This window comes from Podarcis filfolensis, assembly GCF_964270895.1.
Source record: "Podarcis filfolensis genome assembly, chromosome: 9".
NCBI lineage: Eukaryota > Metazoa > Chordata > Lepidosauria > Squamata > Lacertidae > Podarcis > Podarcis filfolensis.
In genome coordinates, this window is record NC_139610.1 from 52,085,306 (window position 1) to 52,106,597 (window position 21,292).

Below are 21,292 nucleotides of genomic sequence, written 5' to 3' on the forward strand. Positions count from 1 at the left end.
ATAAAAAAGAAAAAGAAAATACTCAGGCTTATACAAATTTATCATAGTATTTTTCAGTTAAATCACATTTCAGTCTCACTCTGACATTTGAATCACGTTCTTCAGTTCTCATGGTTTTTCCCCCTCCACAAAAGATGTCATTTCCTTTTATTGCTACAGAAAACTTGGTCATGTGCTGTAATGAGCAGCCGTTTCCTCTAGCAACTGGTTTTGCATTTTAAAATGCTTTTAGCAGATTTGTTAATTGATATACATGCAAAACATATTCAACCCTTTTGAGGCAGGATGAGTTCTAAAAACACATTAGGTAACGTCTACAGAAAGAAGTTAAAGGATGCATATGGAACTTGTTAAAGCTGTAAAAACCCTTAGAAATGAAGCTTTGAACGATGCAAAATATTCAAATTGAAAAAAGATGCAAACTCTGAGCAACATGTCCGATGAACCTGCACCTAAAATAGTAACTTTATTACTTTCTCATGTTTTACCAGTATATTTCTATTAGCATTTTATTCATGTATTTGTTTCTTAAAGCTTGTAAATTACAATTTGTAAAAACAATTCAGAATCATTCTGTTTTGAAATTTAAGCATACACATTCATATTTAATTCTTGCTAAGAAAACCAGCTTATGGAAAGACAAAATAAGTTGAGTTGAACATTGAGACATTACCAGAAGAAAGTATTAGAGGGAAGCATATGAGGGTTGTATTTGGCCAAGTCATACCCATGGCAGACCCATCAAAATCTGTTGAATTGAATAACTTAATCCAGCAATTTTCATGGGTCTATTCTGAGTATAATTTAGTTGAATATAACATATAAAAATGAATAGGTTTTCTACAAAAATCTCATAAAAGTGTAGTTCATCATTTAAAACTGAAACCAGGATTTAAAAGGTGAAAAAGTAATATGACTGTGCGAAATCTTAAGTGATAGACTAGACAACAACTGACATAGACAGCACCAGAGGAGGGCAGTGGAGCAATGTCCCTCCTAGGTAAGCAGTGTGCACACATACACACTGGAAATTATTGTTGTTGTTGTTGTAGTTGTTAAACTCATACCCATCAAATTAAAATAAATCCATTTAAAACGAGCATATTTATTTTAAAGGTAACAAAAAAAATATCTTTAACATACAAATATCCTGTCCACTGCCCAATGTGCTCAAAATCAGAGCATATTGTTGGTTTTCTGTATTTCTTTAAATATAAATGTTCTATAAATATCAGTGTTCTCATCACAGCCAAACATGAATCATGTTGAATCATAATAGCATCCAATATAAGGACAAGTTCTAGTTTGGAAAATCATTTGGCTGTGAATAACAGGCCTCAGTTTACTCTCTTGTAGTGAAGACACGAGGAGTGGAAGCACAAACTGATACCCAGTGTTAATGTTTTTAAATATTAACTGATTTAAGAGACTAGTGATTCTTCTTCTTTTTTATTTGCATGCATTACTGATTCAATTTATTGTGCTTTATTTATTGTAATTTATTGATTCAGCTGAATCTCAAAGCAGCTTAAAAAACAGTAACAACGGCAGAATAAACATAACAGAACATCAGTGCAAAATATCACAATTACAATACCTGGGCCAAATAAAAGTTGGCTACCAAATCATATACGATCTTTAACAAATCAACAATTATAAGTACTTATAAACTATGCAACAATACTAATGAAACAGCAGCATTAAAAAACCATTATTACAGGGTGTGATCACCCTGGCACACAAACTGCTTCAGTAACCATTACCCCTACCCAATGTATTAGATGCAGAGAGAGCCCAGCATCTTGAGAGGAACTTGATGAAATAAGAATACCTAGAAACACTTCCATACTATAACAAACAGTTTCCCCAAATCACATAATGTTGTGCTCGTGGGCAACAGCCCTACTGCGGTAACTCAAACCTACAAACTCATAAAGAGACTGGTGCTTCAGAGGGGCCCACAAAACCAAAGCCTGGATCCCCAATGGAAGTAATGACATCACAAAAAAACTTGACAGGTGGGGAGGAAACAGACATAAAGAGACTGGGGGGAAATACCCCCGTCCTTGGGACTGCATGCTATCACCAAGAAGTACCACCTAAGAACATAGGACCAGCCTTCTGGATCAGGTCCATGGCCCATCTATTCCAGCATCCGGTTTTCACAGTGGCCAACCGGAGATGCCTGTGAGAAACTGGCAACCAAGATCTGAGCATGAGGGCCCTGTCCCTTTCTGTGACTTCCAGCAACTAGTATTCAGAAGCATAATCCCTCCAACACCAGAGGCAGAGTAGAGCCACCATGGCTAGTAGCGACCCCCCCCCCAAAAAAAACATACCCCAGTAGCAATCCAAACAATTAAAGGGAACAATATCCTTTTACAGAACTATGGGCCAGGTGAGCAGCAATCGGCAGCAGGCACAGCCCATCATTCTTCCCAACAGTTCTGCTCAGCAATGCTTAAAAGTCACATGGCTTTTCTTTTGTAAAACCAGAAAGTTTTTTCTTCATTAGAAAGGTCAGACAACAGCGGGAAATCAAAGCCTGCCGAGATAGATTAAATGCACACTGCGGGGCATATGTTTCCAACATCTCTCTTTTCAGCAGCAAAGAAATGAGTTAGCAACTACATTCAAAGAAGGAAAGCCTGCTGATGGAATGATACTGCCTAAAAGCAGAAAGAAAGTAAAATGCTTACTTGCAAAGTGATATGTGGTATAGTGGGAAGCAGCATGTTTGAGTTTTCTGGGGTTTTCTGAGTAAAAGCAAAGATGAAGTGGAGCTTCTGTTGTCAACTGGAAAAGGGCCTGGGTAATAATATGAATACTCAGGCTCAGACAATATCTGAGCTGTTCTCTTAACATTGCTGATTGAATGCAGAGGAAGATTATCTGGAACTGTCAGAAGCCGTGTGGACTGTCCTACTAACTACATGATGGAGTTCCACTTGGAGGTGTATTTGGGGGTTTGGGGTCAGGATGAAATTTTTTAAGCTTTCCTCCTCAAAACAGTGGGGATAACAAATTTGTTCATGGTGGTATATATTTACCATGTAAACTTTACCATCACAGGGGTTTGTAGCTGCTTCATAAAGATAGCAGCCTATCCAGTTATCTCCACCACATATTTCTTCTACTGCCACTGCTGGTTTGAGATTCATTTTTCATTGGATTTCCCTCCTAACTTCAGAACTAGCCTCTCCTAGAGGGTGTTACCATATTTGTTTTCTTAAAATAGGCTCTCTAATAGTACAGTCAATAGCAACTTGCCCAGTGGGATGGAAGGGCAACCATAGCATCCTGGCAGGTGTGTTGTTGCTGTTTACAGGGAAGGAGAGAGGCAGGGGTGAGGAGATTGGCACAGAACAGTACTCTGCAATACTACTACCAGCAGCTGCAGTTATCACAGCAATCATTAATGTATTTTTTGTGAGTATGAAATGACTGAGTCTTATGAACAGATATAGAGAGTCATTCTTCTTTTGCAGATTGTTTGGGTTTTTTTCCGTGCCCAGTTCAAGTCTTTCTACTGCCTACATCTCATTAATAACTCATAGCTCACTCTATTTATAATTCCCAACAAACCATTTTGATTCTATCTTTCTCAGAACATAACATCTGAGACTTACTGTAATCCTGCATTGCAAAAACAAAATTGCTTTCACTGACACATCTGGACATTGTTCGAGGTCCAGAACCAATCCTCAGTTTAATGGGAATTGCCGAAATTTATGTACTACTCTGATGTTTAAGTTCTTGAGTCCCTTGCATGGGATTGGGGTTAGAATGTCGGAATAGGATCTGAGAGACAAGGGTTCAAATCCCCACTCCACTATGAAGCTCACTGGCTGACCTTGGGTCAGTCACTGCCTCTCAGCCTAACCTACCTCAGAGGGGAAAGGATTAAATGAGGAGGGGAGAACCATGTATGCCACCTTGAGCTTCTTAGAGAAAAAATGTGAAGTATAAAAGCAAATAAATAAAATGTCTAATGCATACTTGCAAAAACAATATGACTGACTAAAGATTCTAGGTTGACATTACACAAATGCACAAAAAGTGTAAGGTCCCCAACATGCTCTGGAAATGGACATCGGATCAATGTAAAAAAAGTTAAATGAACTATTCATCAGTATATCATAGTACAAAATAAAAAAAATGATCTACAAAGGTTCTAAATAAATATATAACAATAGATTCACCCTATGCATACTGTAATCAGTAAGTTAGGAGACATGTCCTTCTATGAATAGCACAAGGAATGTTGCTTAGGGAACAGCCCTCTAGTTGTCAGTAGGGTGCATGCACTCTCAACAAGCCTGGCTTTGAACATGCCTCATACTAATTTCCCTTGCAGCTACTACACTTCTTGTGCCATTTATACACTAGGGGTCCTTTGGAAAACGATACATAGCCAAATCTCAGGTTTACTGATTTTCTGCTTGGTCTCTATAACACACTAGAAAGGTATCTCATGCTCTTGTAGATAAGCAAACCACAGACAAGCAGAGACAAAAGGTGCAGAAAAAGTCTAACTGTAGATACTTCAGCACTAAATTAGGATACCTTCAGCTCTCAGTTAGCAATGGATGCATACGTACTTCATGGGCTAGGCATGCCAGTTCTAAGCAGGCCAAAGGTGGAAGTGCAATTCAATGTGTAGGCCTTCCGAGACTCAGGATTCCAGTACCTGAAGGAGCACCTGGAATTGTCCCGCCTCTTAAGATCTGAATGAGATGCTCTTTCTGATTTCTCACATCCAAGGCTGGTAGCATGAGAACAGACTCTCTCTGTGGCCATTTGGCTGGTGCCTATGCTGTTATCCTTCTGTAGTCGGCAAACAACTCTGCCGTGTGGAGATTTTATGGACCTGTCTGTAGTTTTTGTGTGGTTTATGCATTTTAATTGGTTCTACCTGTTCCTCCTGCATTATTATGATATATATTGTTACCTGCCCTGAGGTCAAGGGTGAGGGAAGACAGGAAAAATCTCCTAAATAAATGAAGTATCTTCTAATGGCATTATAGCTAATTTGAATTCAACCAAGACCCATTAAGCCTGACGTGAGAGTGAATTTTCCTGTTCAAAGTTAAAGCAGATGAATATGACTCACAGTTTTACATCATGGTAATTTGGGGTATGTTCAACCCAGTTAAGCAAAACAATTTTAAATATTTTAGTCTCACGAACTTCACCAAATAGCAGCAGGGTTTAAACTCAAGGATTCTGCTGCAAGTAACTTGTGGACAAAAATGATAAAGTATCACAAAGTTTAGCAACAAGCAAATAGAGTGGTGAGCAACACGCACCTTCACTCATTTACAGTGTTCAAGTCTCATTCTGCAGCTTCAGAAAGGGCAGAAAATAAAAGATAGCCAAGAACATGGAACACAAAATGAGAACTTGGCATGGCATCCAATTTGATCTTTTGGAGATGCAAGGCATCCAAGCTACACAAGACCTTAATATATTTTATGGTATGTATAAATAAATCTACATTTCCACAGCTAGATGTCCATGGGTACTGTCTACAAAAAACTGAAAAATAATTGCCACATTTAAATTATACTTCTAAAACGATAAAATAAGAAAGGAAAAACAGAATCAAAACTAACTAAGAACAGAAATGCCCCTCTGAATAAAGAATGGAAGATAAGGCTGGTGATACTCACAGTTGTGGTGGTAATCACTTCCTCGGTTACAACCTTTAATGTATCAACCACTGAGATATATCCCAGACGCTTAGCAATTGCTAAAGCAGTGTTGCCATTCTGAAAGGAGAAAAGAGGGAGAGAAGGAGAAGGAGAGGGAGGATTATGATATGAACCAATGAGATCACACCCTGCACTGAATGAGCCAGCATTTCCATCCAAAACAAGGCATTCGCTTAGGAAAATCAGTGTGCTTTACTGTTAAATCTGAATCTCTCTTTGCAACTTTGCTCAGACTACAGCCCCAGTTGCCATGGTAACAAAACACACAGAACATCCGCCTGTTACACTTAATAAAAATCTACTGCTTTTAATGGTTTAACCCACAACTTTCAATATTACACTTTATAAAATCTGGCTTTGCTGAAACTCCTGATTAATTTTACCAAACATGTTTTTAATTGAGAATAACTTGATTAATAAATAGCTTAAGAGGCTCCACTTGAAAAATAGAAAGATGAGATGATTCATGCAAATGGTGCAACAGGGGGAAAAAACCTAGGCAAGGCAAAACAAATCAGAGACTGTATTTAAAATTCAATATACAAATGCCACTGCCAACAGGATGCCCTCCAGATGTTGTTGAACTACAGCTCCCTTAATCCCTGGTGGGAGTTGTAGTCCAACAGCATATGAAGGAAACCACATTGGCTATCCCTAGACTGGGGGGATAGAATATTCAGCAAATGTATGCCTCAATTTCTATTTGGGTGAAGAAAATAACAGAACTAATTTTGCTTCTCTTTTCTAAATGTAATATATTTAATCCAAAAGTAGCACCACTAATTTGTGTTATGTTTGGGGCTGTACCAAATGTGCTTCAATTTCAGTTTTCAGGGTTTAAGTAGTATTTTCAGGGAGAATGTGAAATATTTCCTAGGAAAATCTAAACTGTACAAACACTTGCCTTCTGAGAATACTTACACACACACCCCCAGTGCAGTTTCAGCACCAAATTTTGATTTCTTATATGTTGATTTTTGGCTGAAGGAGCTTCTAGACTGTTGATATTTTCAGCTAAAATTTAATCATACACCAACAAATTCGGGCTGTGCCATTATTGTTGACTGACAAGTCTTGCACATCAACCCGTTCCCCCAAAAGATTGGACTTTTTTGCGATAAGGAGGGCGACTGGAAAATGTAGTGGGATGACACTTAATTTGATGCAACACTAACCTCTCTGCAAACAGAAAGCTTTTCTATTCTGTGTGAGAAATGACTGCGTGAACAGGGCACTGTTTCATCTCAGTTCTAGTCAGGCTACATAGAAAGCCAATTTGCCCTCTGGGGGTTTGTGGGGCTGCTGTGCGGGGCCGCAACTGCTGCCCACCTTCTGATCAGATAAGTGGTCATTCTTAACCTGAGAAGCCATGGTTTCCAATGTCAACAATCTTCTGAAGTTGCACACCTTCCTATAGGAGCACCAGGTCCTGGGGGCTGACCCCTTTTGCCCCCTCAAATATTTTTGGGTGGGAGCTCCCCCCCCCATGTCCAAAAAGCACAGAGGTGAAGCGTGGAGCCAAGCACAGCATGGCACAGCTCCAACGGCCAGCTCCTTCTCTTTCTCCTCCTGCCGCGGAGGTGAAAGAGAGTCAAAGCAGCTTCCCGCTTGTGGTGGCACCAGGAGAGGAGCCACCAACCATTGAAGCTGTGCAGATGCTATGTTTGATTCTGCCCCAGCTCCTCCTGACGTCCTGATGTCAGGCGCATGACATTGCGCCCCCCCATCGCCCTTTCAAGCTGGCACCTCTGCTTCCCTTCATGTTCCTCTGAAACTCTTTGAAGGAACAGATTTCAGAACTGATCCCAACAATCAGGTCCCATCCTCTTTTGAATGGAATACAGTCTCCAGGTTGTCTTGACGTTATACTTTCACTGAGTCTAACATTTAGTCACACACTGGGGGAAAGTGGCTATCAGTGAAATTATACCATACTCTTATTCTTTGAGGAAATGGATACACACTATTGTGTCACAGCCAATCAGGAAACAATCTAAGATAATAAATTAGGCGCCACTCTTTCCCTATGCTGGATGGTATGGTGGGTGCTTTATTATCATTAGCTTAAAACACAGAACCAGAAAGAGAAAACTACACCATGAAATGAAGGAAACAGTGTGGCAATACCATGCTTACCGCAGTGATTGCATTTGGTTTGGCCCCATGTTGGAGAAGAACATTGATGATGTGTGTGTGACCTTGCTGAGCAGCTTGATGCAGAGGAGTGTACCCATTCTGTAGTTAGTGGTAGTTCACACATTTAGGGGAGGGAAAAACAGCAACATCAATATATATATTTGCATATTCCCTAGATTATTTTAATGAAGGAATAACTCATAATTGCTGGCAACCTTGCAATCATATCTGTTTGGATATTGCAATTTTCATTATTAATACATTTTATAGAAAATTTTTCTTTCACCATTAATAACTGAAGGCAAGTAATAGCTACCAGATCTATATTAAGGTTTAGAAAAAGGGAGCTGGGGAGAAATTAATCAATGGGCCAAAGCTTATAGGACAAAGCAGTTATTAAGTAAAGACTAGTGATGCCATGGAAGTTTGTGAAGTTTTTATATTCTTTAAAACTGTTCACAACTTCCCCTCCATGCTTTTCTATGGGCTAGTCCCTGGAAGAGAAGTATGAGCAATACATCACACAAACCCTTGTTGATCATCCAATTGATTTATTTTTCTTGGAGATTTCAGAGTGTAATATAGCAGATCCATGAAGAAAAAGCTAACACAGGCTTCAAAGTAAACTAACTTTTGGTTAGAAATTCATTTTTCCATTTGCTTTTCTTGTATGCTACCTATATTTCCTAAAGCAGGCTTGTGTTCTAAAAGCAACTTCAGCTAAATATAACACTGGGTGAGACAGAACATTTAGAGACAGAAGCAATGCCACAACATTTCCAATCCAGCCATTCTTAAGGCCACACAGTAAACTACTGAAATGGAATTTTTCAGAAAGGGGGGACGTTATTACAGTAAAACAGCAAACTATAAAACTCTTCTTGCTAATAACACATCATGTGCCAAACTTAACTGAATGTCTTGGATGCAATTTAAAGAGAAGTATATTCAAAATTGGTGCATCTTATCTTTTATGTTTCCGTATAGCAGAGGACATTTTAAAACAAAACAAAACCCCAACTCCTTTCCAGACTAACTGGCAGCCAGATGTATGGATTCACTCAGTTAAAAGAGCAGCTTCCTTTTGCTAGATTTTCAAAGTATGTATCTACCTCTTAGAAGCATGGGAACGAGGTGTTCTTTTTCCTATAGAGGGACTTCAAAACTTTCAGCTGCAGGATGCAACTTAAAAAAAACTGCACTTATGCTGAAAGCCAGTTGGAATGTAAAGGAAAGAATTGGGAAGGGGTTAGAAACTGCAGTTAAGGTTCACTGCTTGCCCCCACATGGCTGCATTGTGGGACAAAGGCCATGCAAGTCAACTGAGCTTCTTATCTTGTCCAGAGGGTTGTCAGAGAGTTCTGTCATTCTTGCATCAGCCCACTAGATTTCTTTGCTGGGTTCAGAGGAAGGGGCTTCCCTCCTCTGGTAGTCCAGAGATTTCCATGCTAGGAGCAGAGGAGGGCAGAATGTTCCATTCCTTTCCTGCCGACCTGCTCAGTCAACTGCACACAATTCCTTATCAGCTATGGCTTATATACAAGACCACTCTAAAACTTGTATTCATCATTGATGAAGGCATGCCTGAACCAAGATGTGCTTCAGAAAAATCACATCAAAGCACAAGTCTCTGGAGCATTATTCTGCTTCCATTTTATAACAAAATAATCCGAAAATTGAAATCCACATGAGTGATCATCTGTGTCTGCTTCTCATACATGCACATGTGTCCCTAGTCCACAAACAAATTATTAATGGTTCTCAGCTTGGCTTACTGAGTACTGCATTGCAATTTTGACCAAACTGGCTACAGTCAATGAGAACCACATTCTGCTTTCAGCATACTTCCCTGGAACAGTTAAAATACGAAGTGCAAATTACCATCTCATGTTTGCAAAGCAGCAAAGGGGAGGGGGAGAGGAAATTATGAACAAATGTTTACCTTTGTCTTTGCGTTGACGTTAGCTCCCTGCTTCAGGAGAAAGTTGACCATCTTGATGTTCCCATAGTGACAAGCCACTATTAATGGACTGTAACCCAGCTACAAATAAAAAGCAACCCAAAAAACCACAAAAAATAAGTAGTGAATATGATATCACACTGGAAATTTATTTCATCATCTTGGAAGTTACTGATATACCTTAGTTTGGGCATCTTTGTTTGCCCCATGTTTTATCAGGATATCTGCTACATTCACTTTATCTTCTTGAGCTGCCAAATGTAAAGATGTCAATCCACTCTGTAAATTAAATATAAACAGTCCTTTATTGTATTATAGATACAGCAGTATTTGCAACAGCTGAACCTTCTGAAACAGCATCAGCAGCAACCAAACATAAAACTTATTACCACAGTCAAGCCTCAGGCATACAAAGGCATGCATGGCAGTAGCTATGTCTTCATTGAAGAGAAGATGTCTTCTCACCATGAACATCCCAAGGCTGTGAACTAGTGCTACCAGGGGGCCTGAATCCCATCAATGGAAGGAATCTTAATCACTTACAAGTCAGAAAGACTGCCAGCTATCATTCTGTCTATCACATCTGCCATGACTAGATTTAATTCTGGGAAGCTCACTCACAGCCAATCCCCAATTATGGCCCAAAATGAAAGAGCAGCAAGTGTAGATCTGAAGAAGATGAATGCCAAAGGTAGAGCTGGATATCATGAGAGAACTGATAGCACTAAATGCTATGGCCAGGGGCCTCATACACACTGAACAGGAGAAAATCTTGAAGAACATCCTATGAGGACAATGAGCAAATGTCCATCACAATCCTTTGGGGCCTTTCTCTCAGGAATGAACAAAACCTTCCAAGAACAGATCTCCCTACACAACTGACCAACTCCCACAGTCACGCCAACAACATCGCAGCACCAACATAATAAATGCATGAAAAACTCCTCTGTTATTCTATAGGCAGAGAACCAGGCCATGAGAACTGCCTAAGTACGGGACCAAAAACCAAGCAAGTAAGTGTTTTAGAAAGCTTCTACCATCCAGATTTTATCGGGATAGAAACATATTTATCTGTTTCTGCATATTCAACATACAATAATATTTTTCTGTTAACTGTGTCACAATACTATCCCTTCTTTCATTTTCTAGATAGCATTAGGTGGGTTTATTTCCATTAACAGGAAGGCATTACCTTTGTGGCCACGTGGATATTAGCTCCTTTCTCCAAAAGTAAGTTCACCAGGTCAGCATGACCTTCCTGAGAGGCCAGGTGAAGTGGAGTCACTCCTTGTTTGGTCAAAATATTGGTCTCTGCTCCATAGTTCAGCAGGGTTGTGGCTATTTGCATCTGATTCTTCTTAGCAGCAATATGTAGAGGGGTATATCCATTCTAAAAACCAGTTGCTTTGAATTAATATCTATTTATAATGTCTGCTTTCTTTCACAATAAATATCAATGCATTATTTCTCCAGCAAATGACCATTCTTTTCTTACTTTTACTGAGTCTAAATCTTCCACCTAAGGGAGGAATATTCCTCAGCAAGCAAGAAATCAGCCAGGGATTCTTGTGTCGGATCACAGCAGCATGGGATATTTTTGTGACACCAGTCAGTAGTGAAATCCTCAAAGGTTTGCACATTATTCAAGAACAGGACCATGCAATGGCTTTTCTTAAATCCTGTCAGTCCCTGGAGATTCCCCCCGAAAGCTTAAAGGTCTACTTCTGTTAGACAGTATGCAATTTTAATGTAACTATTTCATAGATAAAAACAGATAAGCATCACCTATACTGTCAGAACTCCAAGGAAACATTCTTGAATGGAATGGGAAATCTCACCTTGGCAGTAGCATGGGGGGAAGAACCTTTCTCCAGCAACAGTAGGGCCACCTTCTGGTTGTCGTAATGAGCAGCAACATGGAGGGGGGTGAGGCCATTCTGGAAAGGGTGGGTTTATGTTATGGCATTAAGTGATGGTTAGCTCTGCTTCAAGCTACCGTTACATTACAAAAAAAATATGTTAAATAAGAAGCGATTGACTCATAACAGCACAACATAAACATCAAACTCAGGGTGAATTATTTTCATATTAGAAAAGTTGCTTAGGAACAGAAAGGGCATTAAAGAAATCATTAGTTAAGGGGCTTTGCTTTGAAAGCGGATAGGCTATTAAGAATTAATTTAAATTGCCCTAGTTTATCTATTTTACAACTTTAACCACACTACTATGCCCTGTAGGCTAATGAGGCTCAAATATGAATTACAGAATGGAGCAAAACAAAATAATTCAGTCATACCAACAGAATCATTTGTCAAGTCCGGGGGGGGGGACTTGATCCATATCACTGTACTTTTATCCTACCACACACACTACTGAGAAGTCAATGTGGAAGTACATGTTTATGTAATCAGAACAAAAATTTACATTACAGAGAACACGAACTCTGCTGAAAATGGTAGCCCTATCAAGTTCTCTCCCACCTGCTGTGTGCTATCTAGTTCAACTTGCTGTGATATCATTCCCTGCCACTATTGCACATAATCAGCTGTAGCTGGCAGAGAAACATGGAGAAGTTTTACCTACAGATATTGTGGAGTGTGAGTAGGAAATTTGACTTGGGACCAGCACTGCTGGCAAGAAACCAAAACTTTTACAATAAGATTGTGCAAAGTGTTCCATATGCATAATTAGACAGTGCTAAGATGCATGCATGAAATCTGCTTGAAGGTTATTACATCTCCGATAACTGCTTTGTGTATTTGGATAGATTTGACTTAGTTTATATGGAGTTAGATACTATTGATTAAAAGTTTTGTAAAAATAATAATTTCAGAACTATGGATATCATTTTTGCTAAAAAAATTAACCCCTATCCAGCTACTTTCTGCTGTATTTAATTCCTGCCCTGAGTCTCTTAACCATTTCCCCATATAAGTTCCTGATTTGTTGCCTAATTCTACAATTGTGGAATAAAATTTGTCTGTCAACTGCATGTCATTAATTGACTGATATAATATTTCATATTTGTTTTCTGCAATGCTAATGATATTTCAGTGTTTGTTAACCACACTCCTGCGCATACAAGTCCTTTTTGGTGTCAAAAAATAATTTATGACACTCTTGGGATCATCAGTTGCATTTTATTTATATTAATCTATAAACAAACTACTATATAAATAAAAGCTACTTCTAATAACTGCAATGGGAAATTATTAACAGTATTGACTGGAAAAAGCAAATTCAGACACTAATTCCTACCTTTCCAGATGAATCAGGAGATGCACGGCGCTGCAGCAGGAGTTTCGCCACATCAATGCTTCCATATTTAGCTGCCACATGCAGTGGTGTGAATCCTTTCTAAAAATGCACAGGTGGAAAAAACCAAAAACATTAATATAATCTTAATTACTTGGTTTTAAAGAATAATCCCTACATATTCTCAATGCAGTAACTGCTTAGCCCTCAAATTAAAATCAAATTTTATCATTAAAGGAACTGAAAAAATAATTAATCATAACTTCCCAAGGGTCCATAGCATATTTCCCAACTTGCTAAGTATTTCTACCCCTAAAAGGAAATATCCCATGCAGGCACCATGTCTGCTAAGTTTCAGGTGCCAAGTAAAACAGATTTATTTCAGGAGGCCTTTGGGCCATCAGTAGTGTTCTAATGTTCTAACCTGAAGTTTAATTTATATTTTGAAATCTGTATATTGTATGTTTCAGTTTTTTGTAAGCTGCTTTGAGAATTATTATTTTATTATTATTATTATTATCTGAAGTTATTATAGACACCTTCCTTCCTTCCTTCCTTCCTTTTTTCTTTTTACAAAAAGTAAATGAACACAACTTACAAAATTAAGACATCCCACTTACCAAATACATGTTGAAAGGCAGGGTGTGTGTGTTGAGTGTGTGTATACTGTATATATGCAGTATCTGGCATGCAGTATCTGTGCATGCATTCAATTTTGCTATGATATATTCCTTCTCAGCAACTGCCTTCACAGTACCCCCTGACTGTTTCCTAAACTCCCAGGAGTCTGAAAAAAGCAATTTGTGGATTTGGTAATAGGAATTGTAGGTCAAAATATTCTGTATGCACTATCAGCAGGTTCCTGTACACAATTCTCATGTCAGCTTTGAAGGTGTGTGGACTATTGATACATCTGAACTCATGTCATATCTTCAAAATGTCTTCACTTCTTTTAACTGGGGTAAAACCATTTCACCTCCAATTTCCGTACTGGGTGGCGCAACCTCTTTTGTAACAACCCATATTCTTTACTAGGGAACAATGAATGCAGCTATTTAAATAACTCATCAGGTCTAAATCAAGCAACTCTTTAAGAATTAATCATCTGAAGACAAGTCACACACACATACACCCCATGTATTTTAGCTGTCTTAATAATCATCTGCCTGTGATCAAACACCCCTTGCTCTGAATCACTGTGCCAGTTTTGGGAAACCGGCACTTAGAAAGTGATTTGCTAAGGTGAACAAGGTAACATGGCAATGGTAGCTCTATCAGATATCACTCAGTTTATGCACATATTAAATGTATTATAAACTGCTTTTACTTTACTGTGCTTACAAGCAGGTTTCCTCAAGCTGGTGCCCTGCATACTTTTTTGGATTCCAACTCATGACCACTGAAACGTCTGGAGGGAAAGACTGCTTTTGGAGAATTTATTTTAGGAGTGGTGCTGCAGACTCACTCTCTCAATGCCAACACCATTACTACTTACCTGAGTAGTGACTGGGCATGGTAGCAGTGAGATCAGGACTGTGCTGGCACAACAATAATGGAGGCAATGAACTCTATCCATTGGTGTGCCTGAGCATCCCTGTTCTGACTACTGCCTCGCCCTGTCCAGAGAAGCAGTGACACTGGTGTCAGGAGGACTCCACTGTGCCAGCCACTTCTAACTTAACTATAGCTCTACTATTATTCATATTTAGAGATGTACAAATCAGGCCACTTCTGGTTCATGTCACTCTTGTATTCACAAATAAGCCCTTGCTATCCTATTTCCACTTTTTCTGCATTTTTTCAGAACCTGCATGAAAATTCACTTTTAAATGTGCCTTTCTTCTCAATATTTGGGATGAATTAATCTATCAATCTCAGTTTCTCCCTGTTTCTGATTTTTCCATCTTCAGTTTCCCACATCAGTTTGTGTGTGTTTTTTTTAAAGAAAATAAGATCCTCAAGAAAATTCATCTGAATTTTAACATGAGTTTCTTCCAATACACACAAAAAAACTTACAAAGCATATTTTCCCTAATAATAAAGCATTTCGTATGTTACTTTCACGAATATATATGCATTTTAATGTAAACTTTTATTTTAGTACATGAAGTTTTGTACACATTACTTGGCTGAAGAACTGCATTGCAAAATTCGGAGAACTGGAATTTTGAAGATTGGCTGTGTTTTGGTTCTTATATTGTTTTGGAAGGTGTAAATTGGGTAGCTTTGGCCTTAAATGAAATGGAATTTAATTTCTCCCCCACCCCTACTCAAAATACACATTTCTAAATATATTCTGACACTAAGAATTTTCTGAGAGTAAGACCCATTGACCTCTGTCAGGGAACTGCCATCGGAGCCAGAGGCAGAGGCAAGGCTCCCAAGCGATGCTGGAGAAGGGCCCAGCAGCGAGAGAGACAGCTCATCGGCTGGGGAAGGAAATCAGCGTAACACCAGGGATAAAGGGGGGCAGATGGGGGAATCGGCGAGGGGGCTCCAGGACTCCTCGCCGGAGACCAGCGGGGAGAGCACGGGTCCTCCGCTACCCACACCCACCCTGCGCAGAAGACTTCTGCGCAGGGAGAGTAGGCGGAGACTTGGCGTCAAAGAACTTTTGTGCTGGAAGAGGTTCAAGAAACGCCCACTGACGGATTCTGCTAGCGACTGAAACAGCCACGAAGTGAAGGGCTGTCCAGACAGAAAAGGTTTAACCAGGCAACCTAGCCAGGAGTGGCGGCAACTTATGCACGAGCAACCCCTATAACCATTACAACCTCAATCAATCTTCCTTCTGAGTAGACACCAAGCGCTTCATCAAATACTCATCTCTCCTCATCAGGTCTCTCTATCTATTGTATAGGAATAAGGATGCTTGCTTAATTTGATGGTTGTGAATTTTGATATGACCTGACCTGCTCTATACCTTTCAGATGACTGGAACTTATAGAACTGTGCTGTCAGTTCCAATCTGGAAGGTGTGCATCACGTCAGTTCATATCAGAATTCACAGCAGTCAAATTAAGCAAGCACCCTTATTCCTGATCTACAGAGAGAGACTTGATGAAAACTTAATGGAAGTTCAATACTAGCATTAGCCAGCTCACTATTAGACGGTTTGTACCAAAACTTCAGATTTTACCTTGGTAGCCAAAGAGTGTGCTGCGCCTGCTTCCAAAAGAACTGATGCTACATCAACTTGACCTTCTCGGGCGGAGATGTGCAGCGGTGTATACCCATTAGTAGTTGCTGCATCTGGGTGTGCCATGTGTTGCAGCAACAGCTGGACAATTTCTGTTTTACCCAAGCGAGAGGCAATATGCAATGGGGTCTGTTCCTCCTACAACTCAAAGCAGGACAGAAGTTAGAGTGGGACTGTTGTTATTAAAGATGAAGCCTCATTTCCCCCAGTTTCAAATAATTATTCTAGATGTGTTCAAAAGATGTGTTTATACAGAATGTTTATACAGATGTGTTCATACAGAATGTTTCCTGCACTACAAATAAATCTACAAAATTACCCAAGGGCTGGGAGTGGGGGGCAGGGGGACGACCTGTAGGTAGCACACTTTTGTAATAAAGTGCAGAGGTAGATATATGAAAACACCTACCCTTGCTCGTGCATCAACTAGTGCACCATTCCTCAGGAGGCAGCGCACGACTTCCACCTGTCCTGCACGAGCAGCCATATGTAATGCAGTCTCACCACGCTGAAAAAAAACAACCCCAGATTTTTTAATGTGTTAGCCACCCGAATGAAAACCTTATTAGTTTCATTCATACTGGTCAATGTTCAGTGCAATGGAAGCAAAGCCTCTACTCCTAATATCCAAAAAGTCAGTAATGCAAAGCTAATAACAATGTAAGAAAACTATGCTGGATTTGGCCAATGGCCCGTCTAGTTCAGCATCCTGTTCTTCCATCGGTCAACCAGATGCCTGCAGAAAATCTGCAACATGAGTGCAAGAGCTCTGTGATCTCCAGCAATTGGTATTTGGCGGCAATGCCTCTGACCATGGAGGCAGAATATGAGTGATGAATGTCCTCTTAGTGGTGCAGCAATAAAAGTGCTAGCACATTTGCAAAGCTAAGCAAGATCCGATATGGTTTCAAATTGGATGGGGGACCATGCACTGAGATTCCTGCATTGCAGGGGGTTAAACTAGATAACCCTCAGGGTCCCTTCCAACCAGTGCTTTTTTCTAGCACTTTTCAAATTTGGCCCTCCAGCTTTTTTGGGACTACAGAGAACCTGGAGCTGCTGTTCTTGGACTTATGATGACATCATTGAAGACCCAGAAGGAAGATAGGGGTGGTTGGGCCCCTTTAATCAAAGCAGCACCTTTCTGCTTTGGGACTCACACTTAGGATGCACCTATTGCTGCTTCTATATAGGGCTGAGTCCCAGTTTGCTCCTTGCTGAAGTAACATTGAACTGCTGTGTTTCTAGAGCACAGCCTGAGTCCTGCATTCAGTGGGAACCCTTTCCCTCACCTTGAGCTAGCACATTTTGCCCAGTATCTAGCCTGAACCTCACCCTGTACCCAGCCTGAGTTCTGCTTTGTCTCACCCATCTCTACCTCAATCTTGTCTCTACCAGCAGCCCAAATAGGGTGGAGATGTGGACAGGAGAGAAATAACCCTGCTCACAACCAGCAATATATAACCCCCTGATGAAGAGACTATAATTCAGTTGATAGGACACAACATGACTAGGTCATCTCTCTGGTGGTTGAGCATACTTAGGTCACACAAGAGGGAACTTGGTTACGTGAACAAAGTAAAAAGGGGACTTTATACAAAAAGGAACCACCCTGTGCAATAAATATATGAAGAACACTGATAAAATTTCTCTTTGCATAAGTAACACAGGTATTTTGTGTTCAGGACTCCAAACACAAATACCCAACAGCTAACTTTCATGCTACTCCTACAACTGGGGGTGCAAGGACAGAGCACAACACAGAGATAAGAAAGAGGACAAGAAATATCTGTGCCACAGAGTATATGCTGCAGTTATCTCCCGGCCCTCTCCTCCTTGCTATATGTAAGAGGGTTTTGCCTAAACGAGGCATGGCCAAATTTGGCCCTCCAGCTTTTTTGGGACAACAATTCCCTTCATCCCTGACCACTGGTCCTGTTAGCTAGGGATAGTGGGAGTTGTAGTCCCAAAACAGCTGGAGGGCCAAGTTTGGCCATACCTGGCCTAAACTATGTTAATGAACAAATCCCCTTCCCAAAAGTATCTCCCACACAGGAAATACAAGGGTTATCCCTCATCCAGGTAAGCTCCCTAAAGTTGATTAACAGATACTCTATTCCAACCATCATTACTCCAGTTTAGTCATGCTGGCCACATGACCCGGAAAGCTGTCTGAGGACAAACGCCAGCTTCCTTGGCCTGAAGTGAGATGAGCACTACACCCCATAGTCAAGTTTGACGGGATTTAACCGCCCAGGGGTCCTTTCCCTATAGTCCTGCTAAATACTCTTGCCTGGGGACATGGAACAAAACAATCTCTGCACGCATAATTTGCATTTAGGTGTGCATTCACAGCTTTATAAATAATTACCATATTTTTCCATCTATAAGACATGGACTCCAATTTAAGAAAAAGGGGGAAGAGCTATCCATGTATAAGATGCCCCCAAATTTTGGACATTATTTTTTAGGAAAAAACCCTAGTCCTATACACGGAAAAATACGGTATTTCTTAAGCCACTTCCAAGCATTCTAACAACACACACCTCCCTACTCCATAAGGCAAGACTTTTGATGTGGTGATCTTGGCTTCTGTTATACTAGACTTCCCTGGTTTGGATGTAATAGCATATGGCTTGATTCAAACCATGATCTTTGCAACAAAGCTGACACACAACAAGAAGAGGAGTAGGGAGGGGACAGAAGTAAATGGCCATAGTGGATTATGCTTATTTCAGGTCAGCTGCTATACTTAGCCTGCAACTTCCTGCTAGAACCTCTCTAGTTCCAGATGTACCACGGTGTTTCTACAGATCTTTCCATAATCCAAAACGTATTATTCACATTAGAATGGTTCCATGAATCTCCATGAGACTTTTAGTTTTGCAGACCATTCAAGTTAAATTTAACTTCTGAAAACAATAACTGATTCAACTGTCAAGTTTAAGTGATAATAGGTAAAGGTAAATGGACCCCTGACCATTAGGTCCCATCGTGGCCAACTCTGGGGTTGCGGCACTCATCTCACTTTACTGGCCAAGGGAGCCGGCATACAGCTTCCGGGTCATGTGGCCAACATGACTAAGCCGCTTCTGGCGAACCAGAGCAGCGCACGGAAATGCCGTTTACCTTCCCGCCGGAGCGGTACTTATTTATCTACTTGCACTTTGATGTGCTTTCGAACTGCTAGGTTGGCAGGAGCAGGGACCAAGCAACAGGAGCTGACCCCGTCGCGGGGATTCGAACCGCCGACCTTCTGATTGGCAAGTCCTAGGCTCTGTGGTTTAACTCACAGCGCCACCCGCCTCCCTGTGGAGTGGGTTACAAATCGCTAAATCACTGGGATATAAAGATGCTTTTCTATTCACTTCTCTAATTGACAAATGGTGAAGCTAGACTCACTGTATCCAACGGGAGCTGACCCCGTCACGGGGATTCGAACCACCAACCTTCTGATCGGCAAGCCCTAGGCTCTGTGATTTAACCCACAGCGCCACCCGCGTGATAATACCAAACAATAATTAGGTATTAAAAACGTCAGATTGAAATGTTTTTACCGTCTGTTTTATGCTCCTTGGTTATTTTCCCAGCTGTAATTTTGTTAACTTAATTTCCATGAATAAATTATACACGGCAAAATTAACTGTATGTATAACTATAGAATTAGGACTGGCTTCACTTAAGCAATCTTGATTGTTAGTAATAAATATTATAAAAGGCTATTTTGCCTTTACACTTGGATGATTTAAGCATTTGGCAAATAGCACAGGCAAAAGTTGAATCTGACACATAATTAGATTTGGGCTGCAATCTTATACTTACTAGGAACTAAATCTCAATGGATTCAGAACAACTAACTTCCATGTAAACATGTTTAGAATGAATTATTTTCTTTCAAGGGCATTCAATTTTTTAATCAAAGTTTATTTTGAAGACCATTTATGGTAGCATAGAGGTATATTTGTTTATGTACACAAACACTTATTACTATAGTCAAGTCAAGTCTGCCAATACCACAAAGGTGTCATTTTTTAAAAAAGTCAAGGAACCTGAAATTTGTTAATCTATTGCATTTATATAATACCTTTTTCTCCAAGGAGCTCAAGGTGGTTCTCCTCCTCCTCCTCACCATTTAATTCCCACAAAACCCTGTGTGATAGGCTAGGCTGAGAGACAGTGACTGGCCCAAGGTCACCCAGTGTGTATTATGACCAAGTGGGGATTTGAACTCTGGTCTCCCAGGTCCTAGTCCAACACTTTAACCAGTACGCCACACAGGCTCAAAGCAACATGGCATCTTAAACACTTAAGATTTTCTTTATCGAGAAGTTAAATATATATCTATATATAACTAAACCAAAGACAGACAGAAGAGCAAAAGAAAGAAAAAAACACACCCCTTTTGTATGCATTTATGCAAGACAAATTTATAGGGAAGTTTAATAAATTAACGATACCAAATGTAACATTTTGGGTAACACACATGGCAGTGCAGCAAAACTATGATTACTCAGATGTAAGCCATACTCACAATGTTAGTGACATCTGGAGAGGCTCCATTCTGCAGCAGAAGGAGAACTATGTTCAAATGCCCCATAAATGCAGCCACATGTATTGGTGTAAGGCCCGACTGTGAAATAAAGCAACAGCAATTTTACTCCCCTGCAGAGCGCCTTTAGGATCTTCCTCATTTATTTAAAAGGAGAGTGCGGAACTAAGAGAAGGAAGAAATAGTGGGGAGAGATGCTTCTTTAGGAAATTTCTCTACCTCTGTTATAGCTTGGATAGAAGCCCCGTATTTCACCAGCAGTTCCATGACTTTAATGCGATTTTTCTTGCAAGCAATGTGCAGTGGAGTAAAACCATTCTGTGCAAAAGACAATCAGGTTAGTTATAGCATGCACCCCTCAGTTCTCATACAGTGTTAGATTATCAGATTTTCTTCAGTAACGTCAGGTTCCGACATACTGAAAAAGCATATACTCCAGGGCCAGTTTATTCCCATTTAATCCCAGCATGAGTGAAGAC

General features: G+C 40.1%; 1 protein-coding gene across 23 annotated transcripts in view; it reads right to left on the reverse strand.

Annotated features, from left to right (window-relative positions):
- Nucleotides 1–21,292, reverse strand: part of ANK2 (ankyrin 2) — a gene marked incomplete at its 3' end in the record, with an annotated part of 315,375 nt that overhangs the window by 62,060 nt on the left and 232,023 nt on the right. For 22 of the 23 annotated variants that reach the window (XM_083631489.1, XM_083631494.1, XM_083631504.1 and 19 more), the window contains 11 exons: nt 21,033–21,131; nt 20,796–20,894; nt 16,674–16,772; nt 16,205–16,402; nt 13,069–13,167; nt 11,649–11,747; nt 11,003–11,200; nt 9,991–10,089; nt 9,793–9,891; nt 7,851–7,949; nt 5,673–5,771 (listed from right to left, as the gene is read on the reverse strand). In XM_083631489.1, the coding sequence (XP_083487615.1) occupies nt 5,673–5,771; nt 7,851–7,949; nt 9,793–9,891; nt 9,991–10,089; nt 11,003–11,200; nt 11,649–11,747; nt 13,069–13,167; nt 16,205–16,402; nt 16,674–16,772; nt 20,796–20,894; nt 21,033–21,131 (1,287 nt within the window). The remainder of the gene's footprint in view (nt 1–5,672; nt 5,772–7,850; nt 7,950–9,792; nt 9,892–9,990; nt 10,090–11,002; nt 11,201–11,648; nt 11,748–13,068; nt 13,168–16,204; nt 16,403–16,673; nt 16,773–20,795; nt 20,895–21,032; nt 21,132–21,292) is intronic. The other variant, XM_083631496.1, reaches the window with a different exon arrangement.